This window comes from Schistocerca serialis, chromosome 4 (assembly GCF_023864345.2).
Source record: "Schistocerca serialis cubense isolate TAMUIC-IGC-003099 chromosome 4, iqSchSeri2.2, whole genome shotgun sequence".
In the NCBI taxonomy this organism is placed as follows: Eukaryota; Metazoa; Arthropoda; class Insecta; order Orthoptera; family Acrididae; genus Schistocerca; species Schistocerca serialis.
Window position 1 is genome coordinate 185,667,055 of NC_064641.1, and position 19,854 is coordinate 185,686,908.

The 19,854-nt window shown below is 38.7% G+C and overlaps 1 protein-coding gene across 1 annotated transcript in view; it reads left to right on the top strand.

Annotated features, from left to right (window-relative positions):
- Positions 1-8,286: 8,286 nt before the first annotated feature.
- Positions 8,287-19,854, top strand: part of LOC126473810 (sugar transporter SWEET1-like) — a 54,993-nt gene continuing 43,425 nt past the window's right edge. The window contains exons 1-5 of the mRNA XM_050101114.1: positions 8,287-8,683; positions 8,764-8,841; positions 9,210-9,333; positions 9,471-9,626; positions 14,293-14,412. Of these exons, the coding sequence (XP_049957071.1) occupies positions 8,607-8,683; positions 8,764-8,841; positions 9,210-9,333; positions 9,471-9,626; positions 14,293-14,412 (555 nt within the window). The 5' untranslated portion in view covers positions 8,287-8,606. The remainder of the gene's footprint in view (positions 8,684-8,763; positions 8,842-9,209; positions 9,334-9,470; positions 9,627-14,292; positions 14,413-19,854) is intronic.

The following is a 19,854-nucleotide window of genomic DNA, read 5'->3' on the forward strand; positions in this document are numbered from 1 at the left end:
TCTGTTTTGCTTACAACCAGAAAGACTGGTTTCCTTGATTTTGTTGTGTCAATTCAAAGTCTCAAAAGGTTATACAATTCTCTAATAAGCAGTCCTAATCCACAACTTAAATTCTTACTGACACACAAGTTGTTACAAGATCCCATTGAGACATTTTTAGTTCAATCAGGAGGTATGGTGGTGATAACAATAACCCTACAGCCACTCAGTTCAAAGCTGCTTACAAAAGGTTACTTATACATCAGCAAGTAAGGGGTTTATAGTTTGGAACTTGTTTAGACACTGAAGAGTGTTCTATTCTGAATGTATCTTCAGCACTGGGTAAAGTACAAACAAACCCATTTGTTTCATACATAATTTTCCGAGCTGAAATTCCTGATGTTGACAAAGTGTCTCATGATCACTGTTACAGTATCCCTTCTATTTGTTTTAAACAACTGTCAAAGTATGTGACAAATGTTGTGTACATTGCAGGATTTATAGTACGTAAGTTGAAGAAAACCATATATTGTACTGAATGTGCAAATTCTTTATATGGCTTATTAGAAAGCGAAAATGAACTCCTGACAAGAAAGAATATGGGAGGTTTAGTAACACCTTCCAGGGATGTTGTTCAAATCTGTAAAGTAGCAGAACAAGACTATTGTTTGCAGCAAACAAGGGGTATGCTGACAAAAAAAATGTAATGCTTGTGCTCTTGTCATCTGCTATGACAGAAATTGACAGCAATGTATTTACATGTATCAATGAACATATAACGAACATTGACCACACAGAAATTCATCGTTCAACACTTATAAAATCCATTTTATCTGAGTGTTTCAAGATCAGAAATCACTATTTGGGGAAGACTGTAACAGAAACCTTTCAGAAAGGATGTGTAAGGAGCTTGCTTACAAAAACAATTTTATTTAAGGAACACTCAATGTTTTGTGCGTAGTGTTGGTCTATTTAAAAAAAAATAGAAATTTGTTCGGTGCTGAGTTTGTTGTAAATACTGTATTGTGTTGCAAAATAAATGTTTTATGAAAAATTTATGTGAATTATATTATGCTCATACCTTTGTCATTGAAGATGTCATATTCCTAGTCTAGTAACAGATTGCCATAGACAGTTAAGAATAAAACTCTTAACATACTTTCCAGGAGAAAGAATAAATTAAATGTTTGCTATTTGGGCTGTGCCAGTTAAATGTTAAGTAACAGATAGTTGGAATTTCATATTAGTGTCTCGAATTACAAGGAGCTAAGGATATTCACAGTACCACTATATATATATATATATATATATATATATATATATATATATATATAATAGAGGGAAACATTCCATGTGAGAAAAATATATCTAAAAACAAAGATGATGTAACTTATCAAACGAAAGCGTTGGTATGTTGATAGAGACACTAACAAACACAAACACAGACTCAAAATTCAAACTTTCACACCCAAAGTTTGCTTCATCAAGAAAGAGGAAAGGAGAGGGAAAGACGAAAGGATGTTGGTTTTAAGGGAGAGGATAAGGAGTCATTCCAATCCTGGGAGCGGAAAGACTTACCTTAGAGGGAAAAAGGTACAGGCATACGCACACATATCCATCCGCACATATACAGACACAAGCAGACATATGTAAATGCAAAGAGTTTGGGCAGAGATGTCAGTCGAGGCGGAAGTACAGAGGCAAAGATGTTGTTCAATGACAGGTGAGGTATGAGCAAAGGCAGAGCCACATATGAAAGCACCCATGTGATTCCCCAACTGACCTGCCTACACTGTGAAGCTTTCTATGTGGGAATGACCAGCAACAAACTGTCCATTCGCATGAACGGACACAGTCAGACAGTGTTTGTTGGTAATGAGGATCACCCTGTGGCTAAACGAGCCTTGGTGCACAGCCAGCACATCTTGGCACAGTGTTGCACCGTCTGAGTTTTCTGGATACTTCCCACTAACACCAACCTATCAGAACTCTGGAGATGGGAACTTGCCCTTCAATATATCCTCTCTTCCCGCCACCCACCAGGCCTCAACCTCCGCTAATTTCATTTTGCCGCCGCTCATACCTCACCTGTCATTCAACAACATCTTTGCCTCTGTACTTCCGCCTCAACTGACATCTCTACCCAAACCTTTTGCCTGTTTGTGTCTGTTATGTGCGGATGGATAAGTGTGTGTGTGTGTGTGTGTGTGTGTGTGTGCGAATGTATACCTGTCCCTTTTTCTCTCTAAGGTAAGTCCTTCCTGTCCCGGGATTAGAATGACTCCTTACCCTCTCCCTTAAAACCCACATCCTTTCGTCTTTCCCTCTCCTTTCCTCTTACCTGATGAAGCAACCTTTGGTTGCGAAAACTTGAATTTTGTGTGTGTGTAAGTTACATCATCTTTGTTTTTATATATCCTTGTTGTATATATATATATATATATATATATATATATAGTGTGAGAGAGAGAGAGAGATTTATTACCAATAACTCTTCCCACTCCAAAAGCAATCTGACTTTGGTACAAAAAGGGGTGAATTATGCTGCCATTATTTTAAATAATAAAGAATAATTTGCAAAAACAAGTTAGGGGTTTCCTTTCTCCTCAGGGTTTAATTTTATTTTGTACTTCCTAGTTACAAAACATATGAATATCAGAAACAAAAACAGATACTGAATACCATTTGCAAAAAGGTAATTGTATCACCTATGTTAGTTTCCAGATAATAAGCTGTAATGTATGAAGCCAATAATATGCTGCTACAAAAATCTTTGGTCATTTACCAAAAAGCATTAAAAGCCTGACAGATAGCCAACTAGCATTTAAAATCAAACTAAAAGAATCTATGGATGGCAGCTCCTGCTCAGTAGACGATTTTTTAGATATAAATAAGTGATTGAAAGAATTGTCATGTAATGATAGGTCTACGTTTCATTAAACTGACACATCATTGCGAAGTATCGTATTCATGTTCTATCGAACAAGTATTTATGTAAGTAGATACTGATTTTGTAGATATAAATTCTATCTTATTTGATACATCTACGAAACACACTGTTTAAACCAAAACAGAGCTTTCAAATGAAACTGCTTTACGTTTTGTGGGTGAACGACACAATGGAGTTCGTTACATTCGATGTGAACACGTGTGTTTACGTTACAGGTTTCGTTGTTTATGCCGATTTATGAAGTCTATAACACTTTCTCCAACCAAGGCACTAAAACACACACATGCAATATTTACATTTTATGCAGTGCATAAAGCGTATTGTTAGTAGAGAATGCATCTCATAATTGATAATACTGAAATATTCACTGCGAATATATTGCCGAACATCGAAAGTGTTTCAGCAGTTCACAAAGTTCATTGTGAAGTGTTGGCTGTAAAACTAAATTTGTACAGTGGTTACGCAATAATTTATCACTTCTAGCTGCGTTTACATAAGCTACATTTAATGTGGTGAAGTTAGCAGGAAATCCACTGAGAAATACTGGAAGTGAAATCAGAATGCTGCCTTGAACTCCCGCCGACGTTCTACCATTAGTCACGTGATTCTATGTTGCAGCCACGTCAGATGTATAGCCGCTTCACTGCTTGCCATGGAGGTAGAATGAGGGGAGATGGCGCTACAGACTTACGCTGTAAGTTGTTTTGAAGGAGGATGCTAAGTTCACCGGAATTGGATACGATGTGACGTCATTATGATGTATACACGCTACATCGAAAACGATAGAAACCGTATATCGACTATTCGACTTTTGTGAACTTTCGAGAGGTTCTGACAGGGTAGCGCTGTGCTCTGCGCCATTCGTTTAAATGTGTTTTGCGTTCAAATCGTGTATTGTACTGTGTTTGTGTCCTGTGCGTTGTTTTTCGTTTGCTCATCTCTAATTATGTGTTCAGTATTCGAGAGACTAATGAGAGAAAAGCTGAAATAGTTCAGCATCGATGACGACGGGCAATTGCGTCGTTATTGTGAATCTCAAGCAGAAATTGATGTACTTCTGATCCAGCTGAAGTGCGTCGGTTATTCGTACTCGGTGAGAAGCCAAAATCTTCAGATGCGTCAAGACACTAACCTTTGGTTAAGATTACGTTGAGAAATCCACTTCCCCTCGTATTTCATCTCCGGTCGACGATTTTTCTTCAACAATGCCTCATACTTTTCTTTTTAAGTTCGAAATTCAATCATTCTACACACCTGTCATTACTGGACACTAAGGTATCTGTCTCTGCGGTCCGAGTGTAAAATTACTTGGAATTATGGTTGATAAAAGACTATCTTGGGATGGACATATAAATTACTTAGCTAACAAACTTGCACGAGTTCTCTTTCAGCTATATAAATTAAGAAAAGAAAGTCAGCAAGAGTATGCTGCTACAATCGAATATGTACTGACAAGGCCAATTGTATGAAACCATACTAAAATATCGATAATAAATAAATATTATTTTCGGCGTAAGCATTCAATACAACACTCACACACTCTAATCCGGTCGGGACATAAGAAGACTTCCCTTTTTTACGAAACGTGTAGTCCGTGGTGTTTTCAAGGCCACGGTCAGGAATATTTCTATTAATATCCAGCTCTTTTACCTTTATTTTGGCGAAATACATATACGCTGCCACACTGAGCTGTTATCAGAATCGCACGTGTAGAAACAAACCACTAGCTGACGACAGTTTAGAATCTCGAACGTTCGTAAAAGTCGATAGGTGTGTTAATCGACTAAAGCGTATATACGTCATAAACTTAGCATCCTCCTGTTTTGAAGCCAGTGGGCGGGGCCTGCCGCCATCTTGGATCCCCCAAAACATTAGCGGACGAGATGATATGTATGTGCGATGAAAAGCGTGCTTTCTTAATCCATTTCTATTCACTTTCATTGTGTTTGGGTCGATAATTGATAAAGCAGAACTCCAAAAGCGGTGATTGATAGTTTAGAGGCACCGATTTGTATTCGTTTCATTTTCAAGTAAAATGCAAATTTTAAATGTTCAAATTTGCAAGAAACTTACCTTATTTCCTTTGGTGCCTCATAGATGTATGGAGGGATGATATAAACAAGCCAGCTGTCATGTCAACAAAGTGAAAGATTCGTTAAATTATGAAGGAAAAGAACGGAATTTAAGATTGTCTCCCATTGTAGTTTACACATCTGCTTTGTTCATAAATTGTACCTACCAAGTGACATTCAGTGTGGCAAATAACAGCAATTTACAGGGTAACATGACAACACAGTTATTAATGTAATGATCCAAATAGCCTGGACTTATCCCAGATAGGGAACTTCGCTTTAACGAATATGTAACCCTTTAAGTACTTATAATTTAACCACTGTAACAGGTGTTCCACACATTTTACTGAATATTTAACTAACTACATGTAATTACATTAGTTTTATATAAAATTATCGCATTTTAAAACATTAGTCCCCAGTTCCAGGATATTTCTTGCCAGAACTTTTCAGTAACTTGGGAATAACCAAACACTGAAAATCAAGTGTACTGCTCACCTCCAGACAGCTCTTCGTGTTGGATTGATAGGGAATCTGAAGTCAAATCACATAAATAAAACCATACTGTAAAACTTTACAGTGCATCAGAATTTCAAGTATATATAAGGAAATAGCGCTTAAGTAAGTCCACTTACGAATGAAATGTGAATTGTTTAAACTTTAGACTACAATCAGAACGATTAGTATACCCGTAAGCGACGCAAGCCGGCATTTTTTTTATCAAAACACTTCACAACTACACAGAATCAAACTACCAGAAGCGAATGTTTTGGGGTAGCTAACATGGCGGATCTTCACTTGCGTTGGCTTCAACTTTGTGACGTCATGACAACTCCTCTTATTTTTACCCATGGAGGTAAGAATAATTCTTACCTCCATGTTTTTACCTCCATGCTGCTTGCCCAGTCTATTAGTATCTATGGTCGAAGGTCTGTGCACTTCACGGCTCACGCCGTCCGGCCCTGGTAGCTGAGTTGTCAGCGTGACGGAATGTCAATCCTAAGGTCCCGGGCTCGATTCCCGGCTGGATCGGAGATTTTCGCCGCTCAGGGACTGGGTGTTGTGTTGCCCTAATCATCATCATCATTTCATCCCCATCGACGCGCAGGTCGCCCAAGTGGCGTCAAATCGAAACACCTGCACCAGGCGAACGGTCTACCCGACGGGAGGCCTTAGCCACACGACATTTCATTTTCACGGCTCACGCTTAAAAACAGTTGAAAATCATGTAACAAAGGTTGTAATTCCGACGAAAAAAAAAAGGGTTGGGGTGTTGAGATCACATGACGTGAAGTGATACTAGCACTACGGCCAGTGTGAATAGATCTTAACAGAAATACCGCAACTGCGTACAAACACGTTTTATTAACTATAGATTACAGAATACACTATAAACACTAAACAGCGTAAGCATACTAAGTAGTTCGAGTTTCGAGAATGAACTGTCCACTCCAAAGGTCTTCAGCCTCGGAGAACTCGCTCGAGTTGGTAAGGTCGATAGTCAATCCACTATCGATTACTGCCACACATGTTGCACAACTAAAGCCCGGTCCATGCGCAACGATCTGTCTGCGCAGACATCGGCGCAGCTGTCTGTACATGCAAAAGATCGCTGCAAATGTGGTGTGTTCACACGACACAAATCCCAATCTACTACTCGCCCGCCAACTGTCGGTGTAGAAAAGAAATATCAGTGGCAAGCGACTACGCTCTCCGTAAACGTCAAAAATTTAATTCAGTTATTTTGAAATATAGAAATGGAGGAAGTTCTGTTGTGGTCTATGTTCGCAACTTGTGTTGCAAAAAACATTCAGACCAACCGCAGGAAACAGAGAACGCGGTCAAAATGGCGCAGACAGTGGCTGCTAAAGCGAAAGTAGTTTTCTCACGTACATTTACTGCGAGAGTTGCAGGGCGAACCTGTTTTGTTTTACATTACCTCGTGTTCCATTTCCTGGCACATTGACACTCCAATTTCATCTTCAATTGTACTCCTGCTTGGTCTTGGCGTTTCTTGATCACTAAGAAAGCCAAGTAGATCAAAATACCATAACGTGGGCTGGTATACTTGATCTACTCTTGCACCAGATCTTCTAGATTTCTGAACTTTGGATAACTCTTTTCGGCAAACAGTTCACTGACAGACTTAATTTACTTGACTTGCCTTCATGAACTCGTCCTTCAGGACAGTGTAAATAGCTTCACATGTGTTGGGTATTATTTTACTCAACGCTTGTTTCAATATTGCAGTTGAAAATTCCAAATCCTTGTAGCTCCTTCCTGTTGCTAGGAATCTTAATGTTACCGCCAGCCGTTCATGAGGGGAAATTGCACTTCTCATACAAGTATTTTTTCTCATAATATGAGGGGTTACAAGCTTTAAGAGATAATTATAAGTTTCGACACCCATCCGCAAATAATTTCGCCAGTTCGCAACGAATTTTTTTTTTTTTTTAATTACGGTTTCTCTGTTTGCCGAGGCGTCAACTGCCCGCAATTTTTCAATTAGAGCTTTGTATGGTGCTGTCTTTTTGTCTCGGTCACTATATTCTTTACTTTTCATCTTCCACAAACGTAGGTGGTTTCTATATATTTCAATGAATTCACTTACAAACTCTCGAGAACACTGACGAGTATCAGCCATTTTAATGTCCTGTGCGCACAAATACAAACACTAGACTGAGCAAACAGCTGTTTCGCGCCAGATCTGTGGCGATCTCCTGTCCACACGCTCCAACTTGTCTGCGCAGACGTGGTTTGAACCCACAGATTTGAGAGTTTTCGCTCAAACCTCCAACTCCAACTTCCAGGTTTGCACACACCTCATGTTGGTGCAAATCTTCTGTCCACACGCAACGATCTGTCTGCGCAGATGTGATGTGCGCAGACATTTGCGCAGACAGATCGTTGCGTGTGGACGGGCCTTTTTAATACCAATATTTTGACAGTTAGCAAAAAAGCTGTAATATGAACAACTGTTTTGCTGCACCATATTTCTCCATTTTGAAGAGAGATGTATACCGCTGAACTTACATCTACTACTCACGTCGCTTCAAAATTAGTTTGATATCACAGATAAGAAACTGGGTTATATTTTTGCCAACTGCGGCTTCGCCATGTGGGAGCAATTAGAGTGTACATAAAAAAACCTGTAAATCATTCGACCATATAATAAAGTTTTTACTAGATACAAGTCATTTATCGCTATGTAGCTTTAGACAACTGGAGGTTATGGCGCAAAACATCTGTCAATCCTTATCGAAAGTTGAGCGGGATCGGTAGGGGTGGGGGAAAGGGTACCAAAGCCGGAAAACTTAATCGCGTCGCTTGCCGCTTTGGAGGGTGAATTGACCTTGTTCGAGGAACCGACGTTGCATAATGTCGAAACGAATCCTCAAGGCTGCAGCTGATTAGATAAATGTACAACATGATGGACCAGTTTAAATAGCATAGCAGATACGCTGGCCTGTGAGGACGGCGGCTGTACATCAATTTTGAGAGTAGAAAGTTGCATTACAACCAGCGCGGCAACACGTGTGTAAGCTGACGTAAATACAACCAGCATTGCATCTATTGAAAAAGTATAGGAGAGAAATAAATCGACGATGCCCCTTGAAGATTATAAGGATATAGTTGGCACATGCGCTAGCATTACGACGATTGGACAGTTTTTTTCAGGAGTGTACGTATATACTTTTGAACTTAATTGAATTCTTGTTCAAGATCTTACAAAGTTTCATTAATTTAACGTAATTATTACAGATTTATTTGCAAGGACATAGTAAAAAAGGGATCAACAGAAAATGTGGCAGACACACCATTCATCGGCGGTATTGCCGTGTAAGTATGGGCGATTTCGTTTGCGTTTGGATTGTGTTAAATATTAAATTAAATATACTTTATTGCTGTTATTAAATGAGTGAAAAATTTGCCGTGTATAATCTTTAAAAGGCAAATGAAATGAGTTTGCGAATTGTTTCACACAACCATTTATTTCTACTTAGACAAATCTTCAAAAATTGGAAGCCTTGTCTGCAGAATTGCGGACATGAGAAATGTTGTTTTCAGAATAGTTAAGTTGTGATTAAAGGCTAAATGTCACCTGACAACCATGACCCTAGTAAATTATGAATGTATGCATCTCTATATTGCCTGCTTTTGAAAATATGCAGAGGAAATAGACTAATATCAATTTTTTTTCTTTGCAGTTCTGTTCTTATGTATGTTTATGCAAAAATCTTGAATGATCCAGCAATGGTGTCAGTGAACGTCGCTGGAATAACGCTCAATGTTTGTTACTTGTTGTGTTATTATTTATATACACATGATAAGGTAATTTCATTTACTTGAATGTTTACAGATTGATATATAACTAAGCAAAATTCAAAGAGAGACAGGATTTATTTAAATTCTTGACATTATTTTGAGGATAATTTGAATTTAATGACTGTGTAACTGTCTTCTTTCAGAAATCTGTTCTGAAACACATATGGAATGCTTTTTTGATATGTGCTGTTTTTGTGGCATATGCCTGGTGGGAAGATCCAGACTTAATTGAACATAGATTTGGAATAATTGTAACTGTGTTACTGCTTCTTCTTATTGGATCACCACTTTTTTCACTTGTAAGTAATATAAAAGCATTGCAGAAAGTAAAAAGTATTCGTATGACATGGTTGGCTGGGAGATGTGTGTATCTGAGAAGTGTAGGTGACTCTAGAGTAAATGTGTACTATAGTGTCATCCTTGTGGAAGGTGATGACGAGATAATTGAGAGGCTGACAGGTGGTGCTAGCACATAGTTCCTCTTGAATATCACCGAGCCACCCCCCGTCCTCTCTCCGAGCTTAACATCCCCGTCTGACTGATCACTGTCAACAGTTTCAATGTAATTCTATTAGAGATGGTAAAGTATGTGGTAGATCAATTAAATGCGGTTCATACTGTCTTGATTTTAAGATGAATATTAACAAAAGTAGTAAAACAAGGGTATTGAAATTTAGTTGAATTAAATCAAGGAATGTTAAAGAGAACTTGGTTAGAAATGAGGTACTAAAAATAGCTTTGAATTTGGGCAGCGAAATATGAGGATATCCAAACTAGAGGACATAGAATGTAGATTGACAATAACAAGAAGTGCATTCCCTTCCTCCCTCCCTCTGCCCCCTCCCCAAAAAGGGGGGGGGGGGGAAGAGAGAGAAAGAGAAATCGTTAATGTCAAATATATGTTTCAGCACTAAGAATCATTTTTCTGAAAGTATTTGTTTAGAGTGAGGAACTGAAAACTGGATGATTAATAATTCATAAAAAAAGAGAATAGAAGTTCGAAATGTGGTGCTACAGATGAATGCTGAAGATTAGATTGGTCAATTGGATAAATACTGAGATGGTGAATTGATTTTTTGAGAACACAAATGTATGGTATAACTTGACTAAAATAAGGGCTCGGTTGATAAGGCACATCCTGGGGCACTGGTAATTGGGGGGAGGGGAGTACATTTATGGTGCTGGAGAGGAGGAGGAAGAGGAAGGGGAGGGGAGATAGTAGGTTGCAATAGCTATGTAGATGTGAAGAGGGTTGCACAGAATAGATTAGATGCAACACTTATTTTTATTATTATTGTTATTATGAAGCCATTGCTCCTTTCCAGTTACCTTCCCAGTTAGAGGTTAAAATAGTTGTATTTGCTACTCCACAAACAGCTGTTTAGTTGAGGAAAGTTTCAGAATGGTTGCTAGGCACAGAGATAGAGATCTTTTATTTAAGCATAGTACATAATGTTATGTCCTCTAGTATTATGGGTAACTCTAAAATATTTCTGTTTGCTGATGACACTAGCTTGGTAGTAAAGGATGTTGTGTGCAACATTGGCTCGGTTTCAAATTTTGCATTATATGACCTAAGTTCATGGCTTGTATAAAATAAACTAACGCTAAATCACAGTAAGACTCAGTTTTTACAGTTTCTAACACACAATTCAACAAAAGCTGACATTTTAATTTCACAGAACGGGCATATGATTAGTGAAACTGAACAGTTCAAATTCGTAGGGGTTCAGATAGGTAGTAAGCTATCACGGAAAGCCCACATTCGGGATCTTGTTCAAAGACTGAATACTGACATTTTTACTACTCGAAGGGTATCAGAAGTGAGTGATCGTTCGACACGAAAATTAGTCTACTTTGCTTATTTTCATTTGCTTATGTTGTATGCTATTATATTTTGAGGTAACTCTTCCCATTCTAAAAGGATATTTTTGGCTCAGAAATGGGCGGTTCGGGCAATAAGTGGTATAAGTTCACGAACCTCTTGTTGACCCCTATTCATGAGTCTGGGTATTTTAACATTGGCCTCTCAACATACATATTCCTTAATGTCATTTCTTGTTAACAATATTAGCTTGTTCCCAAGAACAAGCAGCTTTCATTCGGTTAATACTCGGCAGAAATCAGACCCACATTTGGATCGGACTTCCTTAACTCTTGTGCAAAAAGGTGTGCAGTATATTGCTGCATCCATTTTCAATAACCTACCACTTGAATTAAAAAATCTTAGCAGGCATTCCGTGTGCTTTCAAACCCAAACTGAATAGTTTCCTCATGGGTCACTTCTTCTGTTCTGTCGAGGAGTTCCTTGAAAAATTAAGTTGATTCTTATTGTATTGTTGATTTCGTTTACTTAAACTTATGAAGTGACTCTTTTCAGGTTCATAAATATTTATTTTTATCTGTTATTACTTTTATGTAGTAATTTCATGTACTGACACGTTCCGTGACCTCAGAGATTTGCTCCTCAATTTGGTCCTACGGAACTTGACGTGTGAATAAAATAAATAAAAAATGACAGTAGCACATGAACATTCAACCAGCTTTTCCATTTTCAAGATACTCATTCACAGGCTCTGCTTCATAATAATCTGCCCTTTATCAAAGTCACTTATCTCATTGGATTTCCCCATTTGCAGCCCATTTCTTCATGAGGTCTATGCCCCCTCCATATCTGCTCCAGTTTCATACTTTTGTTACTGCGTCATGTGCCTGCAGTGCCACCAGGCAGCATGCAACATTGTGGTGACCAGAGGTCCTGTACATCAAATCAAATGATTTGAAAATTGTATGTAATGAGATAAATTAATCACATATCGCACATGTTTTGACTAATCAGGGTATGTTCCAAGATTCTGCGACAAGTAGTTGTTCAGGCTACTACAGTATAGTTTTGTGGATCACTTTTTCTTTAGCTTTGAATTATTTTACCAGTAAATCATTGCAGAACGGGCGCGCGTGTGCGTGCTTGCATCTATTGTTGACAAAAGTCAGTGGCCGAAAGCTTTAATTGTGAGAGTCATTTTGTTGTGTCTATCTGTAACTCAGCATCTCTGCTATATGGTTTGTATTGTATTACTGTCTTAGTCCTTCAATGGGTTGGCTAGGGAGTGATGCGAATGAATGAAGTCTCTCTCACTGCTAATGAGTCCAACAGAAGCCCTCAACTGCTCTCTGACCTGCTTACCAGCCTGACATATATTATACTTTTACCTCTCTTTAAATTATCTGTCATCTCTGCCATCAGTATGCCTTGATTTGCCCCCTTCATACATACTGTCACAATTCTGTCAAATTTCTGGCAGATGTCACTCTACATGGACAATCACCTGACATAGGGACTGATGACCTGGCTGATCAATCCTTTAAGCCTTCTCCCCCCCCCCCCCCCCCTCCCCGCACCCTGCTCCCAAATCTCTAGTCATCTATTATAAAAATTAAACTCCATCCGAATATATCTCAGAACACACAGTGGTGCTGACTGACTGCTGTGCCAGCCTCAGCCTACAGGTGTCACTGGATGCACATATGGAGGGTTGTGTGGTCAGCACACTGCTCTTCCAGCCGGTGGCAGTTTTTGCAACTGGAAAGATATTGAGGTCACTACTTTGCACTTGCACACCAACAGAGCATTAATAGGTCTTCTTGACTGATGAATTGTTGACAAAATGACCATAGATTTCTCTAGTCAGATTACAAATAGCTTAAGGAACAAAATTGAATGAATACGTATCTTTAATTTTGTGATGTAACCAAGAGGAGATACCATAAATCTTATTAAGATTTTCATCATAATTGTGGTGTGTACACTGCAATAAGTCTTCCTGTCAGATTAAAGTTATGTGCCATACTTGAAATCGTATTTGAACCTTTGTCTCTCATAAGTAACTTTCCACCAAATAAGGTATTGGAGTGTGCCTCACACTAATTGCACTGTTAAGAGTGCCGTCTACTTGTCTTACCAAAGCCTAAGTGCATGTTACTGGTTTCATTTAACCCTCAAGCGGGCACACCTGTGTATAAAGTGCGCCGACCAAAAATAAAATGATTTTGTGCGGATCCATTTTTGTTTCACAACTGCAAACCTATACCTATTCCTTCAGTATTGCTTCAGGTAACACAGCGATAAATTATGTTGTCGTATGACCAGGTGAGCAACAGTAATATAAAATACAAAGCGAGCTAGGTGAGAAAAAATTTGTGATCAGTTCAAGAAAATGACCCCAGTTATGAACTAGCAACATAATCCCACATTGAGGCAGTTGTCTATAAGATAATTAGTGATCGAATAATCAGCTGACAGAGATCTGATGAAACTGCACTGCTTAATGCTTCGAATGCATCATTACTGTGTCTTTAACCCCTGTCCTTGGCAACAGAGAGTTATAGTGGAAAATTTATTTCATTATTATTTAATAAAACAGTAGTTTAACTCATAATATGTAAGTTTATTTTCTCCTTGTTTAAATAAACTAAGATTAAACTGTGATTTTGATCATACTTGACTTACCTTGCTAACATAATGTAAGCTATTCTTTTCATGTGTACAAAGTGTGCCGCACACCTGCTCATGTTATGGAAAAACTTGAGGGTTATGAATGTTTGGTGCCTGTATAACACTCTTTTTACTCAAGTAAAATGTTTCCTCATAGATTACCTTGCTAGAAGGTAGTTGACATATAGAAAATAAAATCCAGCTGCTCTTATAGCATAGAATTCCAGTATTACATTATTACATTGCATACCACAGTCTTGTGGTTATTACTGTTGCCTAGTGGCGTGCTACAAGAATCACTATGAGAATTTGCAGAAAGTTATCTAAATTTTTGCGTACACATCACCATCTCAATGTACTTTGCTTAATGTTGTATGCACTAGTGCACTCCTTTCTTTGTAGCTTAATTTTTGTCCATATTTTATGTTGAATATAATGATTTGCTAGTGGTGGTTCTTTTTTGTTATTAGGGTGAAATCATAAGAAGTAAAAGCAGTGCTTCTCTACCATTTCCGTTAATACTGTCAGGGACAGTAGTTTCTGCAGAATGGCTTTTATACGGCATTATAATTAAAAATCATTTCATTCAGGTAAGTATTATAAATATTGGCCCACTGTTGGAGTATAGTTATTGGAACTCACATTTTCACTTTTACTAATATTCTGTTGTGCACCCATGGGATCATTATGAATGTCTAATCAATTTCCACATAGCTATTCAATGTATCTCTATGTTGTTTCCCTAGCAGCCTGTGCTTGTTGTAATGGTATGACAATGGAATTGCCAGTGGAATGTCATTATTATTTTGTATATAAAAACTACAGTGTATGCTGAATGCACTTACTAAATATACCCTTCCATTGTCAGGATTAAAGCATTTTAGATCTGATATTTTTCCATATTAAATAATGTTATGATAAAAGACATTCACAACTGCAGTCCCCTCCACTTGAAAGGGGGTGGGGGTGTGATTTGTAAAAACTTACTGAATTTTCACATACAAACTACAAGCAGATAAGATGTATTGGGGTGCCTTTTTCAACTTTATTGCTTCAAAATACCATTCGGCATAAAAAATAAGGCGAAACTAAAACCCAAAAATTCAGTCTACAGTCAAAATGTAAGCAACAAATCAGTTTCATATTGTCTGTTATCATGAGAAGTGAAAGAAAGATTATTTGTATAGCTGCAGAAGAAAATAAGAATTGCTCCAAACCATGAATTAGAAGTTAGGAGAAAGAGAAAGGAGTTTGAGTGTGGGAGGGGAGGGACACACACACACACACACACACACACACACACACAGGGGGAGAGAGAGAGAGAGAGAGAGAGAGAGAGAGAGAGAGAGAGAGAGAGAGAGAGTTGGAAGAAGAAAGTGTTGAGAAGAAAGTAGGAAAGACTAATAAAGGAAAAATCAAACTTAAATGGAGACCCCATGATGGATGAGACAAACAATGACCACTGGCTTCCATGAGACTGAATGCTTAAAAGTGGCATTGCACAAATGTGACACAGTGATGAAAGTATCTAGACAAAAGGCCTGGTGCCTGAGAACAAGCATCTCAGAAATTGCGAAGATGGTTTGCTGTTTGTATGTTATTGTTCGTTTTGAGCAGCTATGGAAAGTTGTTGAAAGATGGTGAACCATGAGTAGATAACAAGGTGTTGGACATAGATGTCTCATCACAGAATGTACAATACTGGTGCAGGCACAAGTGCTCTGGAGCACACAGTTCAATACACACTGTTGAACATCAGGCTCCACAGCAGATGACCCCTGCATGTTCCCATGGTGATGGAATGTCGTCAGTTATGATTTGCAGTGGGTGCAAGATCATAGATGATGGCCCATGGATTAATGAAATGTATCATCTCACCAGATGAAGCATGTTTCTTATTAAACTAAGTTGATGGTCATGTCCAAGTATGCCATTGCGCAGGCAAACAATTGCTCGAAACATGCATACCGCCATGGACATGGACTTTTGAGGACAGCACTATGCTATGAGGGACATAAACTTGCACTTCTGGGGGACCTATGCTTGTTATCAAAGGCACCATGAGTGCTGTGAACTGTAAGAACATTACTGCAGACCACTTCAATCCCTTCTTGTTTGATATCTTCTCAGACAGCAGTGGCATTTTCCTGGGGGGGGGGGGGGGGTAACCATGTCACAAGGTCAGAATTGTCCTGCAGTGTTTTGGGGATTGCAACAGAGAACTCATTAATATCGTGGGCACCAAATTCACCTGACCTGAACTAGTGGAACACTTCTGAGATGCTACGGGACCAGCTCAGCATCCTCCAACCACCGGTCCATAATTAATGGGAACTGTGTGTAGATATAAACTGCCACATACCTCTGGAAATTACTAAGTAGTTGTTGAATCTGTACCATGTAGAATATTTTTGTATTTCCTTCTGAAGGTGGACAAGCACATTATTAAGGAGTGGTCATAACATTTTGGCTCATCGATGTGCGTGCTGGAAAGCAGGTCCCAAGTGGTGAAGTTTAGAAGTACTCCTTCAGCCATGGGCATCCAGATGACTTGTGTGGTGAAAAAAGTTTGCATGTCACTGCAGTTACTTTCCACTGAAGTTCCAAGGAGCTCCAGGGGATCAGTAAATTTTATTCCAGGTTTTTCTCACGTAATGAGAGAAATATTTGTTGGGTGTTAACTGCTTCAGTTTGTAAAGGGAAATGCTATCCTCATAACATAACAAATCCATAAATTAAAAGCGGAATCAGCATGCTCAGTTTAAAGTTGTTTTTGTACTATTCTGTAACACATTGCACCAGACAGAATGCAGCCCCACTGTGAATGTTGTTCTTGGGCACAAGAGTTGTCAATTGCTATTCATAAGCAGCTGGAATTGCCATGACTGCTGTCATGAGATTGGAAGTTTCTGTGAATAGGTGTGTTAGGAAGGCTACCGAGATACCAAAATACCTCAAGAACTATCCTCTCCAATGGATATCATCTCCTGTACAGGAAATATTGGATCTATTGCCTCTCGTCCCCTTGATAATGAGTGGCATATCAGTGGTAGATCCAGCTGCTCCATGGAAGAGACATTGGCCATTGAGGACTCTGGGTACTACACCCATCTCCTACCCAATAGGAGGTGCTTTCTTTAGCTGAAACTGACCATGAACCAGTGAGAGGCATCTCGCCTGTTGTGAAAGTAGTTGTGTCCATTGTCAAGGAAGCGTGGGGCAGTTAATCAGCAGTAGATCAAACATTTAGGTGTGTAATGTACCACTTAAGGCAATTGCAACAAGAGAGAGAAAGATTATCTTGGGCATTCAGTATGTCTTCCTGGAGACCTCATTTAATGTGTCGAAGTGACTGTTCTGGCAGCCATTCTGACTAGCTCTTCTTAAGTTTCCAAAGTTTTACAATGCCCAACTGAGTTTATTGTTGTGCCACACTCAAAAAAGTAGGCAAGAAGTGCACAGTTCCTGTCCAAAAAAACAATTTCCATACTCTTTCTTGCAGACTGTTTGCAAGCTTTCTCTCTCTCTCTCTCTCTCTCTCTCTCTCTCTCTCTCTCTCTCTCTCTCTCTCCAGGGAATCTGTGTGCCACCACTCCGTAGACAGCAATTTGGTCTCACAGTTGACTTGTTTAACCTAAGTCTCATCTCCAGTTAAGATCTGATAAAGTCAGTCACGACCTGTTTTGTAAGAATCCAGAAATGTCAGTGATGTAACCATGCATTTGTTCTTTTGGATTTCTATCAAGATTTTTGATACTGATCTTGCACAAAAGTTATGATAGCCTAGCTTCTGTGCAACATTCCAACGCAGCAAGAGTCATAAAATTTGTGGGAACCTCAACAAGAGCTTCATCATTGGAATAGGCAGTTTTGTGGAATCTTCTCATTGACTTTCACAACCAGTTCACCAGTCACAATCCACCTTGCTCTTCATCATAAACGTTAGTTTTACCTTTGAATGTAATGCACCATTGGCTCACTCCACCTTCAGTGATTTTGTTTCCATACACTTCACACAGCTGCCGATAAATTTCAGTCAGTTTCCCCCCCCCCCCCCCCCCCCCCCCCCCCCCCCCAACAAAATCATTATTACTGACTGCACTTAACAATTTGTAGTATTGTGAATTCTGCCACACATTTAAAATTTTGCACAGACATTCAGACAGAACTTTATAAGATTTCAGAATGTTTCAAAGATTGGCAATGTGCTTTAAATATTTTTTTTTAAAAATGTAAAATTTTGCACTTCATAAAACGAAAAACATAATTGCCTATCACTTCAATATCAATGAATCACAGTTTGTAGAAATGCGGGGGTGTAACAGTTCATAGCAATATGAAATGGAATATTCAGGTGCCAGACTTGCTTATTGATAGGATTATGGGAAAATGCAATTGGTCTACAAAGGAGACTGCTTATATAACACTAATAAGACTTATTTAACAGGTGTCTATGCCCTGGAGCAATCAGGAAATCCAGAAAAAATGGGAGAATTTTTTCATTTGGGGAAAAACACAGAAATTTTTTTGAAATCCAGAAATTTTTCATTGTTATGATTTTCAGTTAAATACTGTAGAGAATAACAGCAAAATAAAACTTTAACTGCAAATAAAATGTGCTGTTTACAAGAACAAAGCACAGTGCACACACAAGTGTCTGCTGACAGCAAAATGTGTCAAAGGCTTTAGAACAAAGACTATGCAATACTTTGTAACAATAAACTGTTTTCGATCAGTGTGGCATCACAGCTGTTCAGATTTCTAACAGGTTGTGGGAAAATATTGTGAATGGTGGTTTGAGAAGCTTTACTTTCGAATAAATTTCCATTTCTGCATGTATTATGGGGTCTCATACTTGAGCACCAGCCACTTACAAAACTTTCGGGCCTAGAATACCAACCATTATTTAAAATTTTACTGGAAGACTTCTGTGCGATATATCTTAAAGGGTAACACATGCTTAAAAAAAAAATAAAAAAAAAATAAAAATTCAAGGTTGTTTTTCATATTGATTTTAGTTCTTTAGTAGATTGTGGATTATGCAATAATGATGGCAAAAAGTATAAGTAGCTTTCAAATTCTTTTTCTAGGTTATATTTCACAGTGTTGGAAAGTTCTTTTAATCTTTAGCATTCAAAGAATTGCTAAGTTTTATAGTTCCAAGGGAAAATATATTGTCACTTAACATGGAAAAAAATATTTTCTCAGTCAAGGGAAAGCGTATTTTTAATAGGTAAATGTGGGGGAAATCTGGGATTTTTTCCTTGCCTGTGTATACAATAATAATATTGCACAAATGAGTGCTACTCATATTAAATAAGACTTTTTCTGGATACCGAATACTCCAAAGAAGGGAGCCATGAATGGTCACAGATTTGTGTGACCCATGAGAGGGTCACAAAAATCCTGAAAAATTTGGACTGGCATATGCTTAATGATGGACACCATAATGGACGTGTACATAAAAAGTTTCAGGTACAAGCTTTTTGAGGAATCTACATTACTGGGAAACGGAAAAAGAAAACACTACGAATTAATCGAACCTGCAGAGGTAAATTGTGTTGATCCACTCTTGAAGATGATTACAACAAACAGTGCCCCCTCCCCAGGGAGCCCACAGCTCTTTTGGGGTTGTGTGTGTGGTGCACACGGGGCCCCAGGCTATTGCAGCTTCTCTACCCTCATGGGCTGCATTCCGTTTCTTCCCTCTTCTGCCCTCCCTCTTTCTCCCTTGGTGTTTCCCTTTACAATAACTCGACTGTTCCCTTGGTTCTGCTATTGCTTTATGTCTTGTCTTGCTTTTCAACTCCCCCCTCCCTTTCTATCTTTCTTTCCCCATCCTCCCTCCCCCCTTTGGGGTTTGGCCTCATTTTCAAAAATATTTCTGTAGTGTGAGCCATTTCGCGAAGAACTCCTATCTTCTTTGGCACTGGTTCTTCTCCTCTTCCCTTCATTCTCATTTCCCCACTGTAGTGTCCTCCTCCTCTCTCCTGCTAGGTCACAAACAAGGTAGCCAGTACCGTTGGTGGGGC